Source organism: Mytilus edulis, chromosome 3 (assembly GCF_963676685.1).
Source record: "Mytilus edulis chromosome 3, xbMytEdul2.2, whole genome shotgun sequence".
NCBI classification, from domain to species: Eukaryota; Metazoa; Mollusca; class Bivalvia; order Mytilida; family Mytilidae; genus Mytilus; species Mytilus edulis.
This window is the reverse complement of record NC_092346.1, coordinates 7,419,615-7,446,297: the sequence shown is the minus strand read 5'-3', so window position 1 is coordinate 7,446,297 and position 26,683 is coordinate 7,419,615. Positions and strand designations below refer to the sequence as shown.

The window sequence follows — 26,683 nt, the reverse complement described above, 5'->3', positions numbered from 1 at the left end:
GAACATACCAAAGATTATGTGTAGAAAATTTTAATGATATTGGGTGATCAATTGTTGTAAAAAAAATTAAATCACAGTGAAACTTAAATTCCGTTTCTGAATTGTGTAATTTACACTATTTCTATCAACGAAAAACCTACATGCATAGAACATTCATAAGTGACCAAAATTATATTTGTGGTTTGTTTATGGTATACATTAGCTATATGATTGTTTTTCTTTTTTTGAGGAATAATTGATTTTTTAAATTTGAAAAAAAAATCGATGCAATAAAAATAGGTGGTGCTTAACTTTTGGCGGAAAAGTATTTTAAAAAAAGACAAATTTGTGTATTGAAAAATTAATATGCACAGTAAATGTACAAGGTTTGTTTTGTATCGTAATACCTATTTTTAATTAAGCGTGTATCACGGAAAACAACTAATGACAGTACTGCACATGTAAATGATATGGTTGTGAAACAACATAATTTATTCATGAAAAAATATGTAGTTAAAAGGAATTACATTTTTATGTCTTAAACTTGAAAACCACAAATTTGTGTTTTATCAGGGGAAACCCCTTGATAAATCATTCAAGATTTTAAACTGCTGTTGTTTAAATTGCTTACATGTTTAAGCTTAAGCAACATGAAATGTTGTGACGGTAATCCACTTTTAGTGATAACTGGATTCGTTATTTCAGTGTTAGCACTCATACTTCATTGTATAGGATATGAGACATCGTATTGGTTAGCATGGTTTGGGGAATATAAACTTCATATCGGACTATGGGAAAGGTGTGATCATATCAAATGTGTCAGTATGCTAGGTAATCTCTCTTTTTGCGACACACATTTGTAAATAAAAAGGAACTATAACTATTGCATGCACCTGTCCTAAGTCATGAGCTATTATTCAGTGGTTATCGTTCTGGTGGAACTTTCTGGAACAACTTAGTGTGAAACGTGTGGCACGCCATATTTTTTCTTTAAAAACTTATTAATAATAAATAAACGGAAGTATTTCATAAGGACTCAATCAGCGGTTCTGGTAAAAAATTATTATTATACTTAAAGACAAATTTTCTGAGCGACAAACTGATAGATTAATAGTTGTGATAATCTCTGATTAGCTGTCTGAGTAAATTATTTAATATGGTTATAAATTGTAGGTTACTTACTTTATTTGAAAATAATATATGTCACCATCAACTAGGCTTTAAGAAGAATAGTAGGACTTCAGATGGTATCTTTATTGTAAAGACTCTGTTCAATAAATATATAAATTATAAAAAGAAAAAGATTTATGGTTGTTTTGTAGACCTAAAAAAGGCATTCGATTCAGTGTGGAGGTTAGGTCTTTTGTACAAAATAACAAAAATTGAGAATATTGGTGTAAAATTTTACAATTTGATAAAAAATATGTATAAGAATACTGAAGCTTCAGTGAAATCAAAGGAGAATATATCTGAATATGTCTCTATTGATAGAGGAGTGAAACAAGGGGATAATATGAGTCCAAACTTATTTAATGTTTACATAAATGATCTACCATAAATATTTGATGAAAGTTGTAAACCAGTGACTCTGCAAAATATGTCAATGAACTGCCTTATGTTTGCAGATGACATTTTGTTATTATCTGAAACTCCTGAAGGTTTACAGAACTCTATAAATAAACTAAATTCTTATTGTAATAAGTGGCAGCTCACAATAAATACACAAAAAAATAAAATAATGGTCTTTCAACAGAAAAATATTTTATATAATAAAAATGATTTTTACTTAAATGGTGACAAACTAGAAAAAGTTTAAAAATATAAATATCTTGGAAATATATAATTGAAGCATCTGGGAAATTGACTTCATCACACACTGAATTGGCTAAGAAAGGTACTAAAGTTTTGTTTTCTATTTTTAAGTATCTTTCTCCTTTAGAAAATGTGTCTATAAAACTATACAAAAAATTGTTTGAATCACTAGTTAAACCTATTCTCATGTATAACTCTGAAATTTGTTATATGGATTTTTATGAAAAAATAATAAGAGCTGAAAGACGAGCACAAATTAAAGACATGAGTAAATTTGATATTCTAGCAATGATTGATAGTAGCCAAGTGGAGAAGACACATTTAAAATTTTGCAAATATGTACTGGGGCTTAGTAAACAATCTGTCAATATAGCTGCAAGAGCAGAACTAGCTCAGCATCCCATAGATGTCTTTATTAAAGTACAATCATTGAAGTACTTAGCAAGAATTTCTAGTGATGAAAATAACCCTTTATTATATGATGCTTTCTGTTTATCTAAATGGCTTAGCACTAACGGTATATTTTCATGGTTCTCATATTATGTAGAAAATATAGCCAATGTAAATAAATTAGACATAAAAAAAATACAGGATATAAACTATAAACAAGAGAAGAGTTCATTCTCAAAAAAATATTAAAAAAGAACTAAAAGATAGCTTTGAAAATATTTTCTTTGAAAAATTAAAATTAACTAATGAAACCAGTAAAATATTCTTGTACAGTAAAATAAAAACAAAATATGAAATAGATAAATACATTTCTAAAAATAGTTTTGAAAATAGAAAATTATTATGTAAAATGCGAGTAAGTGACCATTTCTTGGAAATAGAGAGGGGTAGATATAAAAGAATTCAAAGAGAAAATAGAATATGTAAACAGTGTAATATAAATGCGGTTGAAGATGAAACCCACTTTTTCTTAAAATGTAAAATTAATAAATCTTTACGTAATCAGCTTGAAAAAGATATAAATAATATATGTCCAGAATACTTTACATTGTCTGAAAGAGATAGATTACAATTAATTCTATCTTCATTTGATATTATGCAGCTTACTGTTCCGTTCATTAAAAAGTCATTTGCACTGAGGGGAGTGGACACAACACCTGCATAAATATTACTGTTTTATCATTTATATATGATGTTTAATATGTTCATTTTTCCATTGTGTATATTGTATTGTATTGTTTGTATATGCCTTCAACCCCCAGGGGTATAAATATGCATTTCATGAATGAATAAATTAAAAAGATAATTCATGTTGCATATGCAATAAGAAAGTTTTAGATGATGAATAACTACTCTTCGAGTTTATTTCCAAGTGCGTTTTTTTTTTACACTTTGAATACATACTCCCAAATAATAAAATAATCTTCAAAATAATCTTCAAAATAAATGAATCCACAGTATCTAGAACTGTATATTTTGCACTTATTATTATTACACATATATTTTCAGATATAAACATACCTATTGACTTTCGAGATCAACCTAATAAGTTTACAGCTACTCAAGTCCTGGAAAGTTTAGCTTTGGCTGCTTACATTGCAGCTGCTGTGTGTTCAACACTTCACGCATTTGTTGTGAAACAAAGATCGCTGTACTTTCTTGGGGCTATAACAAATTGCGTTGCAGGTATGAAATGTTTAACAAAATACACCCAACATCTGTACTTTCACTTAAATTCCATAATAGCACATTAACTAGACCGACATTTTGTTTTTCTTTATAAGGAGATTGACCGATGAACTAGCATTTGATCACCACAGCATTTATAAAAAAAATCATATTTTTCATTATCTTTTCCATTGAAATCAATATGACACAATCGTCGTCTGTTGTGTCGAAATGAGTTAAAGCTATCAACTTCCGATAACCTCTACAATCCGAAGACTTCATTTACACATCTACCTTTGTTCTTATTATTTATATCCAAAAAAAGGAATTTTGTGATAATTCATCGATCAACAACTGCAGGGTTCTTACCAAGACATTTACTTTGTGAATTTTGAACAGCGGTATAATACTGTTGCCTTTATTTACTCAATCATTTCAAGTTGAAGAGAAATATTCGATTGGCATTTCCTCGAACTGTTCGCTTTATTAATAACATTTACGTAAAAAGCTACATGCCTTCTGCAGTTTGATGGGGTTCGTGTTGTTTATTCTTTAGTTTTCTATGTTGTGTCATGTGTACTATTGTTTGTCTGTTTGTCTTTTTCATTTTTAGCCATGGCGTTGTCAAGTTTATTTTCGATTTATGAGTTTGACTGTACCTTTGGTATTTTTCGTCCCTCTTCTTGAATCGAACTAAAATTTCGATGTTTGTATTGCAATATAGGTCGAAACGATTTTGACTGCTTTATACCTACTGATAAAGATGTACCAAAGAATATAACGTTAATTGAGACTACACTTCAAAATCGGGGATATCGCTTCCAAGAAATGTATATTCCATAAGCAGGCACCAATGGAAAACCGTAATTAAGAGTCGAAAAATTAACAAAAGGAAAGGAAAAGTCGTGTCATTTACGTTTTTTGTACGAACCTTGTAGATATTATATTAAAACAAATTTATTTGGTCTAAAAACAAACAAAAAACGACATCGGTCATCATAAATGTTTTGAGTAAGATCGGGGGATTTGATATCCATGAGTAAAAATGGTTCAATATAATTTCTCTTGGGTGTATCCATGGCAACAATCTATATTTATTTGCAATACAATATGGCAAAATATGAAGGGTAAGGATGTCACATATTTGACAAAAATTTTGCCAAAATAAGAATTTCAATTCCTTTAAGTGATAAGTTTTCTTAACTGTTTAAATATACCTATCAAGAGATCAAATAAAAATCGTTCGTCTTTTGTCTCTTTTAGTGTGTTAATTTTTTTTTGTAAATATAACAACAATTTCTTGACCTATGGCCGTTCTGGCTATGAAAATACGTAGTTTATCAGAAAATAGCCCATAAAATATATAAACATTAATCTTGATGTTCTTAAAAACCCATTTGCAAAGCTAAATAAGTCATCATCTGTCTTTAAATGAATTTTACAACAATAATTTAATTTGAAAAATCCACAAGGGCCAAAATGCGGAACCACACTGTGTATTGATACCTGAAAAGAAACGTTTTAGCAGGTAAAAATCTGTCGGAATCGTTTATTATCAAAATAAGATGTGTGGTATACAAAGGCAACATTAGTATACCGCTGTTCGAAACTTTTAAATCGATAGAAAAAAAAACACCAAAATCCGGGTTACAAACTAAAACTGAGGGAAACGCATTAAATATAAGAGAACAACGACACAACCTTTTATGTAACACACAGAAACGAACTAAGCATTATAAAAATCCCATGAGAATAAATATAATATCAAAACTAGATACATGAATTTGGGATAGAAAAGTACCGTGACACGTCTTATAGCAAAGCGAATTCACAAGAATATTGAAACAAAGACGTGACAGGTACAGGCCATAGTCTGTCATTTAACAATGAGCTAAACCTATGCATCATAGTAAGTTATTGAATATGATAGGATTGTCAAAATGCATATTTGTCCAGCCTGTCGGCGATTTTTTTCCTGTCTATTTGCTTTTAAAATTTTGCAAGTTAATAATTTGATTTAAAGATATGCATCGCTTATATATGCTAGCAGATTCCACATATTCCTTCAGTTGTCGAGTTAACTCCTTAAAAATCATGTTTAGTTATTATACTAGCATTTTCTTTGTTAACGCTTTTCAAACCTAAAATTATATTTTTTACATTTCAGGAAGTTTAGGTTTAATTGGATGCATCATATTTTTTACTGCAGATATATTCGATGCTCATCATCTTTATTTTTCGTTTGCATTCTGTACCATAGCTGGTATCGGAGAAATTATTGCTGGGGTGTTCTTTTTCCGTGCATGGAAACCTGATGACTTATCTTTTAATGAGCAATTAAATTTGAAGAGATCATACGTTAACAATAGAAAACACAAATCACAGATAGAGCGCTTTCAATGCTATACAATAAGCATCAGATAAATATCACTTTGTCCGACAATCAACGACTGTTGTATTTTGAGAATAATAAAAAATGTCATGTCTATATCGTAGAAACACAACGTCAGTGAAACTATATAGGAAGGAACAGACATGGCGTTGTCAGTTTATTTTCGATTAATGAGTTTGACTGTCCCTCTGGTATCTTTCTTCCATCTTTTGTGATTACATCAAGGTAAATAAAAGGAAAGTAGATTACGAAAACTAGTACTAGTAATATCAGTATATTGAAAGTTCCACCAACCACACTTGCGATCTTGTAAGTGTGCACATATGGTAGAGTTAAACCAGCATGAAGTTTTTCCGATCCAGACCATATTTCATTTAAATTTTTTTTTAAAACCCACACACACCAAAAAATCAACACCGGACTGCTACGTACATGATGATCACTAATAGAAAAGGGAGAATAAAGATGACATGAACATTGTAAGGCGATCAGGATCAAATGTATTTGTTCCCACTTTGTAATCATACTTTTGTAACTAATTGAAATGAGCCCAAACAAATACATGATCATTCAGTTCTAATAGACCTGGATACAAAAATATATACGGTTATGACGTTTTCTTTAACTAGCACGAAATTTTTTTAGATATTAAGCATATTTTTGTTATAAGTTTGTTTAATCAGTGGTATCTTTTCTTCAAAAACATGTTCTTTGAATACGCTTATTAAGTACATATATTATAAATCCTTGACAAGTTTATGTTTGATTTAATGAATTTGACTTAATGAATCCTTTTAATGAAAAAAAAAGAAATATTTTCTTTCAACGTATTGACGGTTTTTATTTTTTTCACATTTTTTTGTTCAGGCTGAAAATAAACCTATATATCAAACGATTAGGTACTGCTCAATATATCTACAGTGACTAGGCTGTGATAAAATGTTACTCTACTATCCGTTCCAACCGGACATGGCTGTATATTTTTACACCCACAAGGAAAAATGTACGCCTCGCATCATAAGTACCAACCGAGAAAAGTCCAGATAACCAAATGGTTTAAAGTCCCCGTCATTATTTTGATTAATTGTTTTTAAGACACTGAAAATTGTGAAAACTGTATTATTTCTGAAGATAAGTTTTTTTTTCTATCTTTTCTTATAAAATTATAACGTCTTCGACAAAATGACGCGAAACTATGGTAATCATATTTACATCAAAATAACCATAAGGGCATCTTCGCTAGCCAAGGGTTACGATCCACTTTCCTCCTCTCCACCCTTGGCAGATTAAGTCACGCCCATTCCGAATACATTATTCTTGACCAATGGTAGCACTTGAACTCTTCAATTTGGAGGCAAAACACGGTAGCGTCTAGATTCTACACACTTGGTAAAGCAGGAAACGAAATATAAGTTGACATTCATGCATTTGTTCGAGAAACATACACAGGAACTTCTATTAGTTGATTAAAAACATTCAAATTGTCACTAAATATCGTCGTATATGTTTAGGGATGTAAAGACTTGTTGCACAATAAGCACGTACATGTAGCAATTGTTTACATACACTTTCTACATTTACACGTGATCATCTTATATGCGGTTTTTGATTGGGGGTAGCGAGGTTCGATTGCAACCAATGAAAGTCATTACCTTGTGTCTCCGAAATTCTACCTCAATCCGCCAAGGGTGGAGAGGAGGGAAGTGGATCGTAACCCTTGGATAGCGAAGATGCCATAAGGGTAAATGGCTACCTTTTGTTTAGTAGTTGGATTCATGAGGATATCCCGACTTTGGGAGTATTGAAAACTTTTGTGAATTCGTGATGCTTCAAGGTTTCACAAATGTGTATCATTAAAGACTGTATTGGCCCTAGAAATGATTTTGTAATATGCTTCTATATTATTTTTTGTTTTATCAGTGTTGACTATTAATCTTTTTAGTTGATTACTTACGAGGATAATACTCATTGTAGTTTTAAACTTGCCGAATATGTTCTCGTATTATGAGATTTCCTCATGATACATTTTTGTAAGTCTGCTGCTTTTGATTGTCTTCTATGTCGATTCATGTGGTCCGGGATAACAGTTACCGTCCTTTAATTTTGATTTAAACGAATATCATATAGTCCCTCGTATGAACAATGTGTTACTTGCCCAATTTTTTTATACCCCTTCCAAATTCATGTTTTATGCGAAAAAATAGAAAGTAGGGGGATAAAATTACATTGTAAAAAAATTGATTCATGAGTTTTAAAGTAAAAAGTTAAATCACAAAAATACTGAACTCCGAGTCAAATTCAAAACGGAACGTACTAAATCAAATGGCAAAATCAAATGAAAAAACACATCAACGAATGAAGTGAAGTAGTGATTTGGTCAAGCTGAAAAAAGAATTACAAATTAGCATTTTGGAAGTTGTCAATAGCTTTCAAAACCCCTTAACATAAAATTATCCATATTTTGAGTAAGAGCTGATGAATTTTACTTTACTTTTGATATAATTTGTCCCAAAAGTAGTACAACACACTGTAAAAATATTATTGAGAAAGCCAAGGGGATTTTTTTTAAATTACCATTTATTTCCTCAAAGAAATGCACTACAAAATAACTGTGTTCTCGGACCATGGGATTTGAAAATCAATAAGGACACTGCTTTTGATTTTATTTACGTCATGGTACAATTCCCTACAACAGATAAACTACGGACTATGTAGTGTTGTCTTTAGTCTGTGCAAACTTGTCTGCAGCCATAACATTCATACCACTTAATTATCAAAAAAGAAAAATTACTCGTGACATTTTTTGTGTACAAATTTGCACAAGTGGTCATTGTAATTTCGTTTTATGTTTTATTAAGTTGCAATTTTTTTAAGACTGAATAAAGAAAATCCGTCACGGCACTTGAAACATCCGATTATGTAAAGAAAAAGAAGCAGCAGTTTCAGTACGGGGACTAAATGTTAAAATTGACAGGGATATAACATTTTTGGGTGGGGTTTTTTCTGTTCCGATTGATAAAACAATTTTTAATTCTATTTTAACAACTATTTATTGAAAACAAACAAACAGACTGTGCTTTCGTCAATTTTGGGCTACAATATTGCACAGTTATAGTCTTTTACAGTAAGGTTTTTGACGCAAATATATTGTCTTTAGTTAAGTTTTTTCCTTGAAAATTATATAAAACCATTTAATTTGACATTCCATCTTGTAAATATAGTATATTGTGAGCATACTGGTATTATTTCTAACAATAATCTACTTCATACTTTCAAGTATTCATAATGTCAGTATGATCCAGGAATTTCGATAACTGCGTAGTGATACACTTGTTGAATATAAGTGTTCTGCATCCTATATGCTCCTGTAATTGACAACATTACGTAGCAAACCTTTGAAGCTTTTTAAGTTGGCCAAAAATTTAAACTCTCCAGAAAAAGGCAATGCAAAAGGCATAACATATACAAAAGAAGATGTGGTATGATTGTCAATGAGACAACTCTCGACAAGAGACAAAATGCCACAGAAATGTCAGTTTCTCAAGAACAAAGAGTTGTTTAAAACTATTTTTAGCCCAAGAGTATTTATCAAAAAGTTCTAATCCGAAGAGAACTTTCTAAAAATGAAAAAGAAATGTCATTAACTATGGCTGCAAATGTAGAAAAACAACATATTGGAAAACGAAAAAAGAGTAAGATATTCGTACTCTTTCGAGTCAAAATCTATGTGTCGGGAATGATTTAAAGTAAGTGCATTGGCTAACGACATTTTCTAAACCTGAAATCACATCTTGATGAAAAGGAAAAGTTCCAAAGGATCATGGGGATGCGGGAAATGTCTCCCATCAATACTATGTATTGTTATTACAGGTCATAATTTCCGTCAGTAAAGTTTTCGTAATATTATATAGTTTGGAGTGACTGAAAAAAGCAAGTCAACTAAGTTTTGATTGTTCCGTGTTGCTAGCAGATTTGATGGTTTTAAGGTTCTAATATAAAGCCCTTAACAAAATCGTTTTGAGTGTAAAAAGGGATTAAAGGTACCAGTGGAACAGTCAAACTCGTAGATCGAAAATAAATTGACAACGCCATGGTTAAAAAAAAAAAAGACAAACAGACAAATAATAGTGCATTACAAATAATGTAAATTATATTGCATCAACTGCTTGATAAGTGAGTAAGGTATTAACAATTAACTTGGAAACTCAACACATATCGCAACGACACTTAACTAAACAGGGAATCTTGAAAAATCATAGATCTGTTATATGTTCCTTTGGAATTTCGACAAAAAATGAAGAAGTGGATTTTCCATCAATGTATTGGATACCTAAATTTCATAAATGTCCTTAAACCAACGGTATATTGTTGGATCTTCCAACTCCTCCACGAAACGTCTTTACAAATTATTACATCATCAAAGCGTTATTGTGAAAATACCTGTACCTATTCAAGAGATGGCGTGAATCAGACGATTAAACAATTCAAAGAGTTCTTTTAGATTACATACATTTTTTAAGACTTTCATCTTGCAATGATATTATTTATAGTATAACTAATCGCAGTATTAGAATATCAAAAATAAGACAACGTGTGACCAAACGACGCATGGATTAAACGAGTGCGCAGCACGATTTTAATTCATAGTGGCGTTCGGTCACAAGTTGTATTATTTTTTATATTCAAAGTTTTGGCGTGTGAATATATGTATATTACACACAACTGTCAAAATGACAAATTCCGATTGTCACCTCGAGAAGGTTGATGCATATTTTGCAGTTATTGTGAATCGAAGAGTTGTTTTTTATGCATCTAGGATATTAATTGTTGCTGTGTGACATATTTAACCAATAAGTTTTAAGTGTCGATGCGGATATCTTCAGTTGGAAGTCTCAATAACATTAACGGTACAAATTTTCCTGCACCAGATGCGCATTTCGACAATACATGTCTCTTCAGTGATGCTCGTAACCAAAATATTTGAAATCCGAAGCTTAAATAAAAGATGAAGAGCTATTGTCTAAAAGGTCCAAAAAGTATAGCCAAATCCGTGAAAGGAATCAGAGCTTTGCATGAGGGAGATACATTCCTTAATTTATAATAATTTCTAACATTTTATAACAGCAAATTTAAATAACACAAAAAATCCGTATTTTCATGCCAGTACCGAAGTACTGGCTACTGGGCTGGTGATACCCTCGGGGACTAACAGTCCACCAGCAGAGGTATCGGCCTCAATTGAGCGTACACAAAGTCTTTCTGGTGACCGTGAATTACCTGTGTGTCAGCCGTTGATTGAATAGGAAAAATTGGAAAACACATGTATGACATTTATGTCACTATAGTGTGACAAGTGTTTTGAAACACATTTATATGGAGTTGAGTCTGTGGCAAGCATGGAGGCATTAGTCTCTTCAGTTGAATTAAGGTAAGTTCTTTATTATTCACGAAATACAAATAGTCGTTTTTTTTTATGTTATTCATACCAAGAGTTTACCAAAAAAGATATACATGTGTACCTGGGTAGCATCAAACATTTTATTCATGTGCCTGTCCTAATTGCCTGGTTGGCATACTAATTCAATGTAGTTTGTTTACATCTGTATGTTGAAGTCTAAACATGTACATGTATGAATGTTGCCCTGTAAATATCTACTTTTTATTTACTTATTTTTTTCTGATTTAAATACTGCCTTGACACTGACATTTACCCGAAACAAAATCTGCTGTTTTTATATTTAATAAGATGAACATTGAGTTTCATTATTTGTCACAGATCATGTTTTTGATTTATATGGCAATAAAGTATTTTGATTATTATCTTACCAAACATTGGTGTTTTATTAACATTGAGCCAAGTCACCCAAATCAAAATAAAATTAAAAATACACTCTTATGATACATTACACATTGTCATTTTCTAAATGTATAATTTGTCATTGTTTGAAGTGGTGTAAACTGTTAAACCTGTGTATTAAATATTGAAATTTTCATTAGAAAGACAGTCATAAACAGAATGTCAACTATTAATCAGAGTCAGAATCATCACTGAAGGTTAAGGGAGTAATTCCTTTGAATTTCTTCTGTGGTGTCTGTTCTGGAAGAGAATCAGTTTCATGTTGTCTTTTCTCAATTTCAGAGTAACTAAAAAAGTTAAATGTTCCACCATTGATGTAGTTGTTCCCTTGACAGTAAGAGGACATTCTATTATCTGAGGTCTGAGTGGACACTGGTGCAATTGTTTGACTGCAAGATGGGTGTGATACTGTGCTTGTAGTTGGTGCTACAATGGCATTTTCATGAGCTGTTGTTTGTAGTATTGGCCTATATTGAATTTTCCAGTAGTATCATTAAGGACATCTGAAATCTGCCTTTGTTGGCCCTCATTTAGCCTGGAGTAACTGTTGACACTTGCAACATTTTTATGGCCACTTATTTGCATTATTTAGGCATTTTCTTTGTCTTGAAGTTTTTGACTAAGATGTTGTCTTTCACTATGATTTGTTAGCTTCCTTTCACCAAGGACTGTTGAACAAGCATTCGCCATTTTTAGAGTTGGGCTATATGTAGTATTACTTGATGACTCTTTAAACCATGCATGATAATATTGCTTATTGACAACATGATTAATGGCAAGGAAAAAAAGGTGAGTCATCTTTGTTGGTCTTTTACTTTGGAAAATGCGGAATGCATTAACAGGACAGCGGTTTTTATCAGGATTGGCCAAAGCTTTTGTTTTGATTTGTTTCATGTTGTTAGGATCATTTCCTTGTCTTGTTTTGGTTTGACGTTGAATGTGTAGACAGAGATATTCCCCACCTTGGGAGTCTACTCCAATACAAAAATCTCCAAAGTTTAGATCCTTTTGCTCTTTACCACCACGCATCCGAATAACAAGAGTTAGAGTTAGAGTTAAATGTAACAAATTAGTCAAAGGTACAGGAGCATGTGTACTTAATAAATCAAGTTAATCAATGTCTGAGTCAGTCAACTCATCTGAAGCATTTGGCTTGTTTCCATACCCTAAACGTTTTAACTGTTTTTGTTTGGCCTGAAGAACTATTCTACATTTTTTCAAATTCAGGACCCTTTGTAATACTGTTGGAGATACCTATCTACACTACACATGAAGCCTTTCAGTGTTGATGGTTCATATTGGTTACCATCCTTATTTTCACAGCCAAGAGATAGGTGCAAAGTTTTTGATTTAGATGTTCTGCAGACATTTTTTCTACGTCATCTGTTTCACCAGACTCCTCTAAATATTTTTTAAAGAGCTTCATGTCAGACACTGTTTTTCTTTTTGTATTGTCATTTACGGATTTTTTTGTGTTATTAAATTTGCTGTTACAAAATATTAAAAAAAAATATAAATTAAGGAATGTATCTCCCTCATGCAAAGCTCTGATTCCTTTCACGGATTTGGCTATACTTTTTGGAACTTTTGGATTATAGCACTTCATGTTTTATATAAGCTTTGGATTTTACATATTTTGGCCACGAGCATCACAGAAGAGACATGTATTGTCGAAATGCGCATCTGGTGCAGACAAATTGGTACCGTTAATGTTATTACTACCACTGGGTCGATGCTTCTGCTGGTGGACTGTTAGTCCCCGAGGGTAGCACAAGCCCAGTAGCCAGTAGTCCGGTACTGGCATGAAAATACGGATTTTTTTGTGTTATTAAATTTGCTGTTACAAAATATTAAAAAAAAATTATAAATTAAGGAATGTATCTCCCTCATGCAAAGCTCTGATTCCTTTCACGGAATTGGCTATACTTTTTGGAACTTTTGGATTATAGCTCTTCATCTTTTATATAAGCTTTGGATTTTACATATTTTGGCCACGAGCATCACTGAAGAGACATGTATTGTCGAAATGCGCATCTGGTGCAGACAAATTGGTACCGTTAATGTTATTGTGGTGGCTTCAAGAAAATTGTCGATTTCTTCATAATAACATTAACGGTACCAATTTTTCTGCACCAGATGCGCTTTTCGACAATATATGTCTCTTCAGTGATGCTCGTGGCCAAAATATTTGAAAGTTTATATAAAAGATGAAGGAAGAGCTATAATCCAAAAGTTCCTAAAAGTATATCCAAAATCGTGAAAGGAATCAGAGCTTTGCATGAGGGAGATACATTCCTTAATTTATAATAATTTCTTACATTTTGTAACAGCAAATTTTAATTACACAAAAAATCCGTACTTATGTCTTGAAATCTCGAATCTTATTTTGTATTTGCCTGTTGTGACTGAGCCTCTTCTACATTTCCCGTGAAATTCTAGCTATCATATTAAAGTCTGGTAATTCCACTGCTTTTAACTCGAAATCATTTTGTTCACGAATTTGGCCTACTATGGCAGCAGTATAGGAATCAAGATAATTAGCGTTTTGGAATCTTCAGAAAAAGCAGACGATTTTATTTTTTATATATATAGAAAAGGAGGTTGAAAGGAAGCTAACTATCATACCATTTATTATGCCGTATTTTAATTGTTAATTGCATGTTTGTGGTGTTTTTCTCGCTTTAAAAGACGATCATGACTGTAAAATACTTGTTATTTACCAAAAGAGGACATACTTTCGTTGAAAAGATATTTATTTAACTTAAAATGTACATTAAATTGTCCCAACAATTGTTGTGATTACAATCTTTTGTGTATTCACACCATAAGAAGCCGTATTAATATGTATTTGCTCCGAATTCGGTACAACACATAACGGGACCATTCGATGTAAATAGCACACTATTTATACGTATTTATATCGACATCTATAATGATATTATTTATTTTAATATAACTCAAGCTATTAAGCTAGTGAAGCACTACAAAGGAAACGGTTGTTGTTTTTATCGTACATTTATTATTTATACACAGTAGTGCTTCTTACATTGCATCTTGTGTCTGTGTGTGAAAAAGTAGTTCCGGTAAATGCACGGAAAGTCTCGAGAGTGAAAATAAACGAGTTATTTCACATGTGAGATATCGGAATTTATCACAATGGGAAATTCATATAAATCACCATCATCTATATAATAAAACATTTTACAATTTCTACTTTTTCCCTAGTATTCCTCATTTTAAACTAAAAGACAAATAGAAAGAATTGGTCCTGCTTTGTTCCACGACAAACGTAGATACAAATATCTTGTCTTAGGGAGGGATAAATCCTACTTTGTAAAAAAATAAGTCGGATTCAAACAACTAATTCTCTGAATCCGAAATTGCAAGATGCGGTATTTCTTGATTGACAACATATGTGTTGCGTTTGGGGGAAGTGGTTTTTTTCTTTCAAAAAACAATTGGCATTTCCATGGGAACAAACTGTCCATCTAATTGCCAACAAGTACCCTTTTTATATAAGGCTGACCTCATATAAGAATTTTTGAGAAATAACAAAAATAAATGTGCATTATTATTTCACTTTTCTTACCGCTATATAGATGATGTTCTTTCACGATATATTTCAAAATGATATATTTCAAAATTTGGTGTACAAGTCAGAAATATGACAGCTGATTTTCTTTCGTTTGAGCTTTTGATTTTACTATTTGACAAGGTAATTTTCCTGGGGAATTGGTATTTTTTATATCAAACTTTTTATGACTATATGATATCTATTATAAATAAGTTAGCAATTTTAATTTAATTCTTAACGCTCTTTCACTTTTGAACTACAGATGCTCGATCGATGCAATCTTTCCTCTCTCAAAGAGGCTGTATCGACGTACAGATGTTGCTTTGTTTTAGGAAATAACAGAAATTGTTGATAGATCAACATCCAAATATTATTATGAAGAAAAAAGAAAATGCTGGAGTGGGAATGGACGGATTGGAAAGCATATTTTTCTTGCCATGTTTAATTATTATAAGGAACACTATCAACATTTTCGATTTTCCTTCTATCATCCTTCGTTAAGAAAAACAACAATGAGGAAGAAACTAGAATTAAATTGTTGAAATCAAATGTGAAAGAATTTTCTATTGAGATTCGTCTTCAAGTTTACCATAGGCCGGGTCCAGTTCCGAAAGACTGGTATATTTTCGAAACACATTTCGTCGATACGTAACCGATTTAAAATCTTATTCTTTGTCAACTGCTTGAATGTAGTAGTATTTTTTCTCATGGACCTGTTTTCAGTTTGAAAATACTGATTTTTACAGACATGCGAAATTTAATGACTGCATTATATGAACGTTGCAGAACACAAATCTGTTTTACAGGCTCACATGTAAGGGTTGTTGAACAGTTCTTTAGCAAATTTAAAATAAATTGAATACTTTAAATCAGAGAAAATTTCTTAAAAGTATTCCATTTTACATAAGTTTAGTTAAGTGAAGACTATTTATTTTTTCTTGAATAGTCGCTATATTTATTTATTTTCTCTCACAAAAATGCAATTAAAAAAACACAAAAAACTGCAAATAAGATTCCAGTTTAATTTTTCTCAAACCGTGAAACAATTTACAAAGAAACGTAAACGTTCCTAAATGACATAGTTATCTGAGACAACGTGGTGCCAAGGCTTGACAAAGAATGGGACTGCCGAGAAACATAATTGGAAAGTCCCTATTATATATCTTTAACCTTATAGTCCATTCCTTATTCCTTATTTCCACCTTATTCGTATTCCTTATTTCCACCTTATTCTTATTCCTTATTTCCACCTTATTCTTATTCCTTATAATGTCATTTCCTTATATATCAATATAATATCCTTATTAACATTATTGCTTTCAAAGTATATCGGATGCTGGCCTTGGGAAAGCGTGTTCATAATTCCATTATAAGAAGCATAATATATTTGTAGATGTTGTGTCGCTATTTTCGACACATGGTCGAATTCAGTGGCTATGCAAAGTGTTATTGGACACTGAGTTCGACCACCGCCACAAATGCGGTAGCGACACAACACACCCGCCCTGACCGTACGTTTCAATTACCATACATGTATCTATTTAAAATTACCCTATAATGAAATATAAAAAAAAAAATTACACAAATCAGATTAATTAACGCCGTCGGATGTGCACATTCCGGGATTATTATATCATGATATTTCAGGCTATTTGATGTAACACCCTCTCAATTGTTTACATAGCCAAGCGGCAAAGTTGTTCATTCTTGTGGCTGCTATATTCATTACATGTTGGTTTTTACCATATATCCGGTTCGATATGAAACTGAATCCGTTATTCCTACATGTATTAAAACCTTACACACATAAAAACTCGTACTTGTCACTGGACTTCCTCCAGCCTTTTACCTTTGGTCTTTGCAGTAAATAATTTAACCAATAAATTGGACAATCTTTTAGTTTAGTTTCTGTTATTTCTATACATGTATCATGACCATATTGATCCGTGTTTTAGAATGGGATAACAATATTAGCAATTTGCAACGTGATTTTTCTTTACGGATAACAGTTAGCTGTCCTATAAACCCTTTAAATTTGTCGAGTGACATATAAGCAATACATATAGTTACATGCAACAAAAGTGCCTTACGAAGCACACAGCTCCCCACAAAGACACCATTGACAATATTTACCACCATGTGTCTATCTGATATATGTATTATAAATAGAAAAATAGCTGCCGTTAAAAACTTTAGTGTGATATAACTTTTCGAAAAACTAAGGCATAGATTACCTTAGCCGTATTTGGCACAACTTTTTGGAATTTTGGATCCTCAATGCTCTTCAACTTTGTACATGTTTGGCTTTATAAATATTTTGATATGAGCGTCACTGATGAGTCTTATGTAGACGAAACGCCTGTCTGGCGTACTAAATTATAACCCTGGTACCTTTGATAACTATATATATGCTTAACTACCCGCAACATTAATATATGCTTGCTTACCTCTAATATACAACATATATATAAGCCTGAATGTGTGTATATCTAGACTTTTAAATCTGAGTACAATATAGAACTAACTTTTATAACGCAAAAATATATCATTGCTTATTAACAGAACATATCCATTCGTAACATCTTCGGAATGCATAGTTTTTTAGGCTTGCTCCACTAGGCTCTCACATGAATGAAGACATTTAAAACGTAAACTCTATCCAATAAATTTAACAGCCAGAATAGTTCAATGCTTTTATCACCGAATCTGCATCCTGGACAAAGTATGGGTTATCCGTGTATATAATATGTACATTTCTGTAAATAAATTTTGTGTATGTGCAACGTTCTGGTGGAGGATTTCTTTAGAATTTGGAATACCTTGTTGATATGTTAACATTTTAAAAACTAATCCGTTAAGGGAACACAGCTAGCTGTGCGTGCTCCAACGCCGGAGGGATCTGCATAAGGAAGAAGAAGAAGGTGGCCAAATGATATCATAATTATACAATTTACGGAACGCTTCGAAAGCCATTAAACCTGCAAGATATGTCTCTTTTGTGTTCAATGAAACTGAAGAATGAACTAGTTTGTTAATTTTAACATCGATATCAGCCTCAGAAAAATCTCGTGATATTTAGTGTTGGTATTGAATCTGCCGCTGGATATATGCTTCTGAATCTTTCCTACTGTTTACAAAGATTGTATCTGAGTTGATCCGTCCTTCGATAAAGCCTGCTTTAAATTGCATATTATACACCATTGTTTGCAATACGAACAGTCGAACCAACTGCATAACTTGTGTCGATTTTGAAGACGTTTTATTTAAAATAGCAACCAAAGAACAGTTATCTGTGTGAAACAGGATTTGTTTGTCCCTCAATTCGAACGCAAGTAATATAACTATGGTCAATAGTATTGGTACAAGTTCTATAAAAAAAATAATATCATATCTTTCAAAAATTACCCATTCGTAAACCAGCCTCATTTTGAGGGACCCTACAATTTATGGCAGGATGGGGACCATTGCATCTCAAACATTTGTGAATGTATCGACATTGTGGTAACATACATGCACCTTTGTTATTGAACTCGTAACATTTCCTGTTAGTGTTAACCATATTAAGCCCATAACTGGGTACATTTGGCTGCACTGTATGAATATATAACAGCCAAAGTTCCTGGTCAACTGTAGCCCATGACATAGCTAGAATTTCTGGCTTTCTTTAGACGAAACTGTTGATCACAGACCTTACAACCTAGCCCAATTGAACGACTTGCACCTTACTTAACCGAATACATATATTTTAAAATATTTTGTGTATCTTCTAAATGCACACCAACATAAATACTTGTGTAAATAAGGAAAGCATCTATCCATGTGTTAATATTAGTAATCTTTTTACTAGGTTAGTTTGGATAACCAGCTGTCCATTTGTATCTAAAGTTTTTTTTTTTTGATTGCTCTGTGCTTGAATTTGTAAACAAAATACCTAAATCTACATATTAACCATTAATTATTTCGTCCTGATTTTTTGTGAAACATTTAAGAGAGGAACGAAAGATACCAGAGGGACAGTAAAACTCATAAATCGAAAATAAACTGACAACGCCATGGCTAAAAATGAAAAGGACAAACAGACAAACAATAGTACACATGACACAACATAGAAAACTAAGGAATAAACAACACGAACCCCACCAAAAACTAGGGGTGATCTCAGGTGCTCCGGATGGGTAAACAGATCATGCTCCACATGTGGCACCCGTCATGTTGCTTATGAGATAACAAATCCGGTAAATAGTCTACGTCGGTAGGTCACATTTATTAAACCTAGATTATCATTTACACTAATTACCGTCAAAATATTAGAACTTTGTGTTATATCTGTATTCGATTGTTGCCTTTCATTGACTGAATCATGAGATGTAACAGTAGCTGGAGAGTGAATAAACGCATCGACAGTCTGAACAACGGTAGTCATCTGAGCTGAAGCTTGCGTGGAAGTATGCTGTCAAACAACATTGCTAGATCTGTTTCCCAACTGTGTCGGTACGTCCCTCTGCTGTCCCCTTTGGTAATTAACCTTGTCGGACTGCTGACTACCACTAACAGATGCTTGCTTCCTATGCTGTGCTGAGGAGCGTAAACTTGGCTGCGTAGGGACTTTTATAGGATCTCTGTGACATACGCACTGTTTTTCCCATTTCTGTAAGATGTTTGGTTTTTAAAACTGAAAAAATACTGCAACAATATTATTGATACGACCCTTGAATTTTTTTAATTTTTTTTCTTTAAACTTCATACATTTATTCATTATTGGTTTCACTTTAAATTTCTTGCTGTGTAGCTGATGGAAACATTTCATACGATAGTTTAAAAATCGCAGACGTCTTTTAAACTATGTGTGCAGTTTTTTTCTAAAATTATGAGTTCGTTAATATTTCTATTTTCTGGAAACGAAATTCATTATTTCCACTGAATTAAATCAACAATTAAAATTAAAAATTTACAATGAAATGTTTAAGTAATTCTAAACAGAAGAAACAACAAAATATTTCAAATCATTAACACTAATTACTGGATCAAGACCATGTGCTTTTTCTATCTTTCAAACTTTCCAAACCTTTTCAATAAAATTACAATTTTTTAAAAGACATCCATTTAATATACAAAATCAAAGAATTAAAATTCAATTTTCAACTAAATTTGTTGTAATTTGAATATCTTTTAAAACAACATTTGTTAATTCATACGGACCCAATTTTCTACGTCTTCTCTCTGCTGTATCGTGGTAAAAAAAGAATGACGTCACAGTTATCAACGTTAAAATAATCAACGTCACTCATAATACATTAAATCCACCACGTGTGCAAAGCGAGACAACTCCCAAAAAGTTAGCACACTTTCCTCCGATAACCGGATTTTTTCTTCATAGGAATAAATCTTATTATTTTCATACAAATTAAACATGAATATGCAAATACAGTACATATATTACCAAAGTCTTTTGTATAAATCTCCATTTAACATTTTTCTGCGTCTACCTTATCTTTTTCACTTTTTCTGTAGCTGTTATTCAGGAACAGCTTATGTAGCATAGTTATTTACCTGATCTTATAGATTTTTGTATTTGTTTAAAAATCAGAGTAATCCAATAAAATTGAAAGTACTCCGCATTTTATACATGCATGTCCTCAAAGATCATCTTCCACTCAGTGGCGAATCCAGAAATGGTCACAAGTGGGGAGTGGGGGCGGGGCACTGACTGCATAAGAAGGGGTCCGCTCTTGTCATGCTTCAGTGATTCCCTATATAATCTATAATCAACCAAATTTTTTTCCAGGAAAGACGGGATAGGACCCCTTTAAACCAGACTCCCCCACCTCTTTTCTTGTGATAAAGACATTTCTAAGGCCGTAGGGGTTTCAGGTGAAAAAAATGATGCTACTATATGTATAATTTTATTGCATATTTGGAAAGATCTAGGAAAAGGAATCAAGAAAAACTTTACTTGCAGGAAATATTCTAAAAATTGACTGACCTACAGTTATTTCAATTTTCCAAATTGCTAGCAAATTGTAACCAATATCTCTTATAGTACTATATACAAAGGCGGTACCAAATTTCTGAAAATATTGACAAATTTAGGGGGTTATTGTCAAATATCTATTGAAATATCAATAGAAGAGTATATAAACTATATATTTTCTGAAAGCTATTTACAATCCACACAATTTGTAGTAATAATTATTAAAAAAATCCAAGATGGCCGCCAACAAAATGGCGTCCAAGATGGCCACCGTTTCTCGAAATAACATGATCTTATGGTTTTATTTCATTTTGAAGTTATTTTAAATGAGTGTAGATGGTTGCAAATGATAAATTAATTTGTTTATACATTGTATTGCCTCTTTTAACCAGATATTGCATGAATATATGGTAATTCAGTCCCTTTTTATAGTAGTTTCTGTAATTTTTCAGCTAAATTTCGGAACTCAAAATTTGTTGCCACTGACAAATACTATAAGCTGCATTCCTTATTGAAAATGTTGAAGACCCAACAAAACACTTTAAGTACAATTTGAAATTACAACTGTCTAGTATACATAGCAGGAAAGCTTACCTATCCCAGCATATTATTTCATAGCTAGTCTCAGAAGAATTCATGTTTGTCAATTTAAATGTTATGCATTTTTGTCGAGATTTTGTTAGTGTCTTTTTATTCCCCGGTTTTATTTGGAAATCTTATCCATTATAGCGGTTTGTATTGTCTGAATTTCAATCAATGGTGTTTGTTTTCTAGGATTTTGTTATAATCTTGTTCTTAAGACATCAGCAGAATCAGTAATCATGAAAAGAGAAATAAAATCAATTTATAGTCTAATTTTACTTTATTTTACGATAATAAGCAGTATTAGACACAGAGACGAAAACAAACAAATGCAATAACAGAATATAATAAAGATACACAAATAAGCAATTTATCTACAAATCAGCTATAATCAAGTCACCATTTGACATGTCAACCAACAAAGGACAGAGATGAAACAAACAAACGCAATAACAGAATATGATAATGATACACAAATAAACAATCTACAAATCAGCTATAATCAAGTCACCATTTGACATGTCAAACCAACAAAGGAAACTGCCATTCATCGTTTTCATCAATGTCATATTTTACAAGATACTCTGTTTTTTTACCATTTAATTTATGTATTGATAAAACTTTACCAGAACACCATGAAATTTCATTTGAACCCTCCTCTTTGCATTTTTGCTGAAAAGTTTTTCCAACAAGAAGCTCTGGGGTTTCAATGAATTTGGGTAAAAAATAACTTTGCTGACTAACAGTTATTATTTTTCTTTCCATATTCAACTTATATGCTAAAGCTTGCTTTGCCTTGCTAATATTATCATTAACTTCATTTAAAGATAAATATTGAAGTTTATTTTCAACAGGAGCTACATTTTCATTTTGTTTATTTAATTCAATAACTTCATTCAAATTGCTTTCAAGTTGTTGAATTGAATATTGTTTCCCTTTACATGACTGTTGATATAACTCCTTAGGCCCTTTGCTTTTAATGACATGTTTTCTAAATTGAACAATACATTATATGTGGGTTTATCTTCTATTTGAACCTTATAGCACTCTATTTGTTGTTGGGTTACCCACATACCACCAAGCTCATTTAACTGACCAGTTAATTTGACTTTTTGTGTGTACTCTTTGTTTTCTTTAATTGCCTTTTTTTCTTTCTTTGCTCTTAAAATTTCAAGTTTTTTATTGAAAAGTATTTGTTGTCGTGTTTTAAATGACTGAACCATATTTGGGGCACTAACCCTAGCATCATCTATTATCTTGTTCCTATCAGTGTCTGATAGTTTTAAAAGCCAATTTGAAGTTTTGTTGTTGGACCACATAATTATTGATTCATATGCTACAGTTGTAGCAGAAGGTTTTAGCCTTACAAACATGTCAAGTTGGGCAAAATCTCTCTCCGAGCATGTATTTGTTGTAGGTACAGAAATACCATGGATTTGATCCCTAAAAGATGGTTCAAAAAATTTCCCACCAGGCAATTGTTCTTTAGCTTGCCTTTCTAGAATTAGAAGCATACCACCTGTACAAAGCTCTAATGCCATCTGTGTATACATCTCAGATACAGGATCATCAGTATCCTTCAACAATGAATCAAAAATAGAATCTCGATGCACCTCCACACCTTCAAATACCAATTCACCAGCTAAGAGTGGAGATGCATCAACAGACAATTCCTGAAGTTTTTTTTGCAAGTGGCAAAGAGTTGGGTGTAAATCTAAGATATCTTTTGATGTTTCAATAATTCTCCAAAAAGGACCTGTAATTAATTTGTCAATTATTCCCAGTGCCCTTATGCCACTTGCAAAAGCTTTTTCTCTGACATCAAAAGTGATGCTTTTTAATAAATCATTTGGATCTGCCCAGCTTTCCATAAAATCAATGATATCATTTAAATGATGATAAGTAGCCCCAGCAGCATAAAACAAGTGGTTAAACCTATGACCTCTAAAAGTAATTAGCTTGTTATCAATATCTCTTTCTTTCAGATGAGTGCGAAAGTGCTGGCCAACACCAGACTTTTCACACCCATGAAGAGAAGACGAGAAGCACCACTCTCCTTCCACTCAAATGCAAATGGGTTTTTTCCATTACAAACATTGCTTTCAAAAACCTGTAAACATTTGTCAACCTCACTAGCCATGTTTACAAATATGTGCATTTTACAAAAGAAAGATGACATCTTGGCCATTTCAGTCTGAGTATTAATATCAAGGTTTTCCCAGTTTTCAACTATGTCTGGTAAAAGACTCTCTTTAAATTCCTTTAACTTCTGATTAAAAAGAGGATTAGCTGCCCCTTGATCAAACATAGTTGAAACAATGCTACATGTTAAACGTGAGACAATCTCAGGCTCATTTTGTGCTGCCTGTCCCAAGTCAGAAATTATGTTTTTAAATGAGGACATGATTGATGCAGCATCGCCACTTCCAACTTCATTTAGGCCTAATGAAAAAGTTTTTTTATCAGGTGTTGTAATTTGGAATGACTGAAAATGCTTATGATGTTTGGAAGTGGCATCTTGATGTAAGCAGTTGCCTTTATGTCCTTGACCCATGTCATTTAAATCAGGCAAATCATACTCATAATTAAGCATAGCTTCTGCTACCTGTTTTTGTGCAACCCTTTTTGCCTCAATTAAAAGTCTGCTTTTCACACCAGCACTTGGCAATCTTGACAGTTGCTTACCAGTCAAATTTTTTAAAAGTATGCTAATTACATTATTAACTTTCTTTTGACTTACTCCACACTCAGTGAGTAAAGTCATGATAGTTTCCCTTACTTCATTTGAGAATTTACCATCATAAAATGATTCTATTTTATCATCTGCCAAAATGCTATTTAAATCTTCCAATTCTAATATTCTATCTTGTTTGGCAGCTATATCAGCTTTTAAATTTTGTATTTCAAAAAGATGTTCTTCTCTTATTTGATCAAATTTAGAAGAATGCTGTTGTTTTGACATTCTACAGACTTTTACCAACAGACTTCTCTTATCTTTCTTTAATCTATCTAAATCAGATTCATTTTTCTCACATGTCTTGTTTAGTGATTTTATTTCTACTTTTTGTTGGCCTAGTTCATTTTGTTTCTCATCAATTATTCCCTCTAACTTTTCAATTTTTTGATCCCTTCTTCTAATTTTTCTACTTATATTTCTTGGCCCAAAACTTGCCAATTGCTCATTCATATCTTGCAATTTTTTTCCCAAGATTTACATTCCCTTTTTAGATGCAATGTCTCTTTACATTTTTCTCCTGCTATATCTAAAAGTCTTAACAATATATGACTCTTAGTCTCAAAATGTTCAATTTGCAACTATAAATTGTCTAAATTAAAATCAGTTTCTTTGAGTTGTCTCTTTAATTTCACATTTTCACCAACAGCTCTGTTTCTTTCTTTCTCTATTTCTTTCACTCTTTTTCTTTCATTCTCTTGTAGGTATTCAAATGAAGATGTGACAGGCTTTTTAACAGGAAAATAAAAGTCTTGTTCAAGAAAACTATTTAATTTGGCTTTATTGTTCTTCCTTAAAGTCTTAACTTTCTCAACAACTCTGTTTACTTTTGTTCGTAGTACAACTTGATCATACAAATCCCAATTAACATTCGGAAACTTCTCTTTCCCTAACACAACCCCTTGTTGAAATACATTTTTTTTGAAACAGCTCTGTTATGTCTTTATTCAATATTTGAGCTGTATTTATTTCACCTGAAAATTAAAATTAATTTATATATTATTAAAATCACCAACAAGACGTCATGCAAAAACAATTTACTACAAGTGTCGCCACCTCAGATGCATTAACAAGTAATTAAGCATTTTTAAATAAACTAATCACTTTTGTTTTTATTTTAAAAGATTTGATAAATAATTCAAATGTGTCATGATAGCATCTGTGATGTGACAGCAGGAGCAAATGTAAATCAAAATAACTAAAACAATTCAGAATTCTTGAACATTTTTATACATGTACCAATACTGGCTACCATCAGACGGTTATCTTGTTTGCATTTGAGAAAAAAGAATTGCAGGCAGTACTGTCCAGCAGCAGCATGTGTATACATCTCTCTTCATCTATCTCGCACGGGTTTCAAACGTCCAGCATTTGTAGATTTGAAGTTATTAAGGGTCATATCCAGCAGGAATCAACAGTATATTATACATTATGCATGTTCATGTACCAGACATGGTCAATAATAAATATATAAAAACTGACCAGCAGTCCTGAAAAGAGAAAAAAAAGGAACCACAAAGCAACGTGCTCATTGACAAAGATAATAATTTTAATCTAGTAATAATGTTATCATGACTTTCTTGTCAATTTCTCATTTTGTTTACTATTTATATCACAAAAACTGGAATTAATTGAATGTAAAAAAAACAGTGAATAAGTTTTCAATTTAAAATTCATATTATCATGACATATAAGATTGCATTCCAATTTGAAATTTGACATAATTTTGTTATGATTTATCATTTAAAAATGAACAAAACTCTTGTTTAAAAGTTGACCCCCCTTTTTTATTTCAACAAACAAATCCCTTTATACATATTTAATTCATAAATATATATTTAGGCATTATCAAAGACTTGACTATATGTATACAATAATGTTAAACTAACCTAATATAGTTTCTGTTGAATCGCCAACGGCATCGTTTATTGTGCTGTTGTTTACGTCCTACAAAATAAAATGAATTCGACGTAAACAAAAGATTAGCGAAAGGTCACAGTGTTAACATTTGAAATCCGCGGCTTATAAAACATTATTCATTCATACTATTATTGTTTCTTTATTTAAACACACCTCAAAAGTTCAAAAATCGATGATAAATTTATATATAAGTTCAACTTACCATGATAAATTCATAATTTTCCAGAAAAAACAATTGCCGACTT

The 26,683-nt window shown here is 32.0% G+C and overlaps 1 protein-coding gene and 1 long non-coding RNA gene across 2 annotated transcripts; one reads left to right on the top strand and one right to left on the bottom strand.

Moving 5' to 3' along the window:
- The first annotated feature begins 545 nt into the window (after nt 1-545).
- On the top strand, nt 546-6,184 carry LOC139515700 (uncharacterized). The gene is made up of 3 exons (XM_071305355.1): nt 546-810; nt 3,250-3,426; nt 5,576-6,184. The coding sequence occupies exons 1-3, from the start codon at nt 630-632 to the stop codon at nt 5,830-5,832; spliced, it is 615 nt and encodes a 204-aa protein (XP_071161456.1). The 5' UTR covers nt 546-629; the 3' UTR covers nt 5,833-6,184.
- Nucleotides 6,185-25,729: 19,545 nt separating this feature from the next.
- Nucleotides 25,730-26,513, bottom strand: LOC139515699 (uncharacterized). The gene is made up of 2 exons (XR_011662828.1): nt 26,408-26,513; nt 25,730-26,008 (listed from the first exon to the last, which is right to left on the bottom strand). It is a non-coding gene; the product is annotated as an uncharacterized lncRNA (long non-coding RNA).
- Between the last annotated feature and the right edge of the window lie 170 nt (nt 26,514-26,683).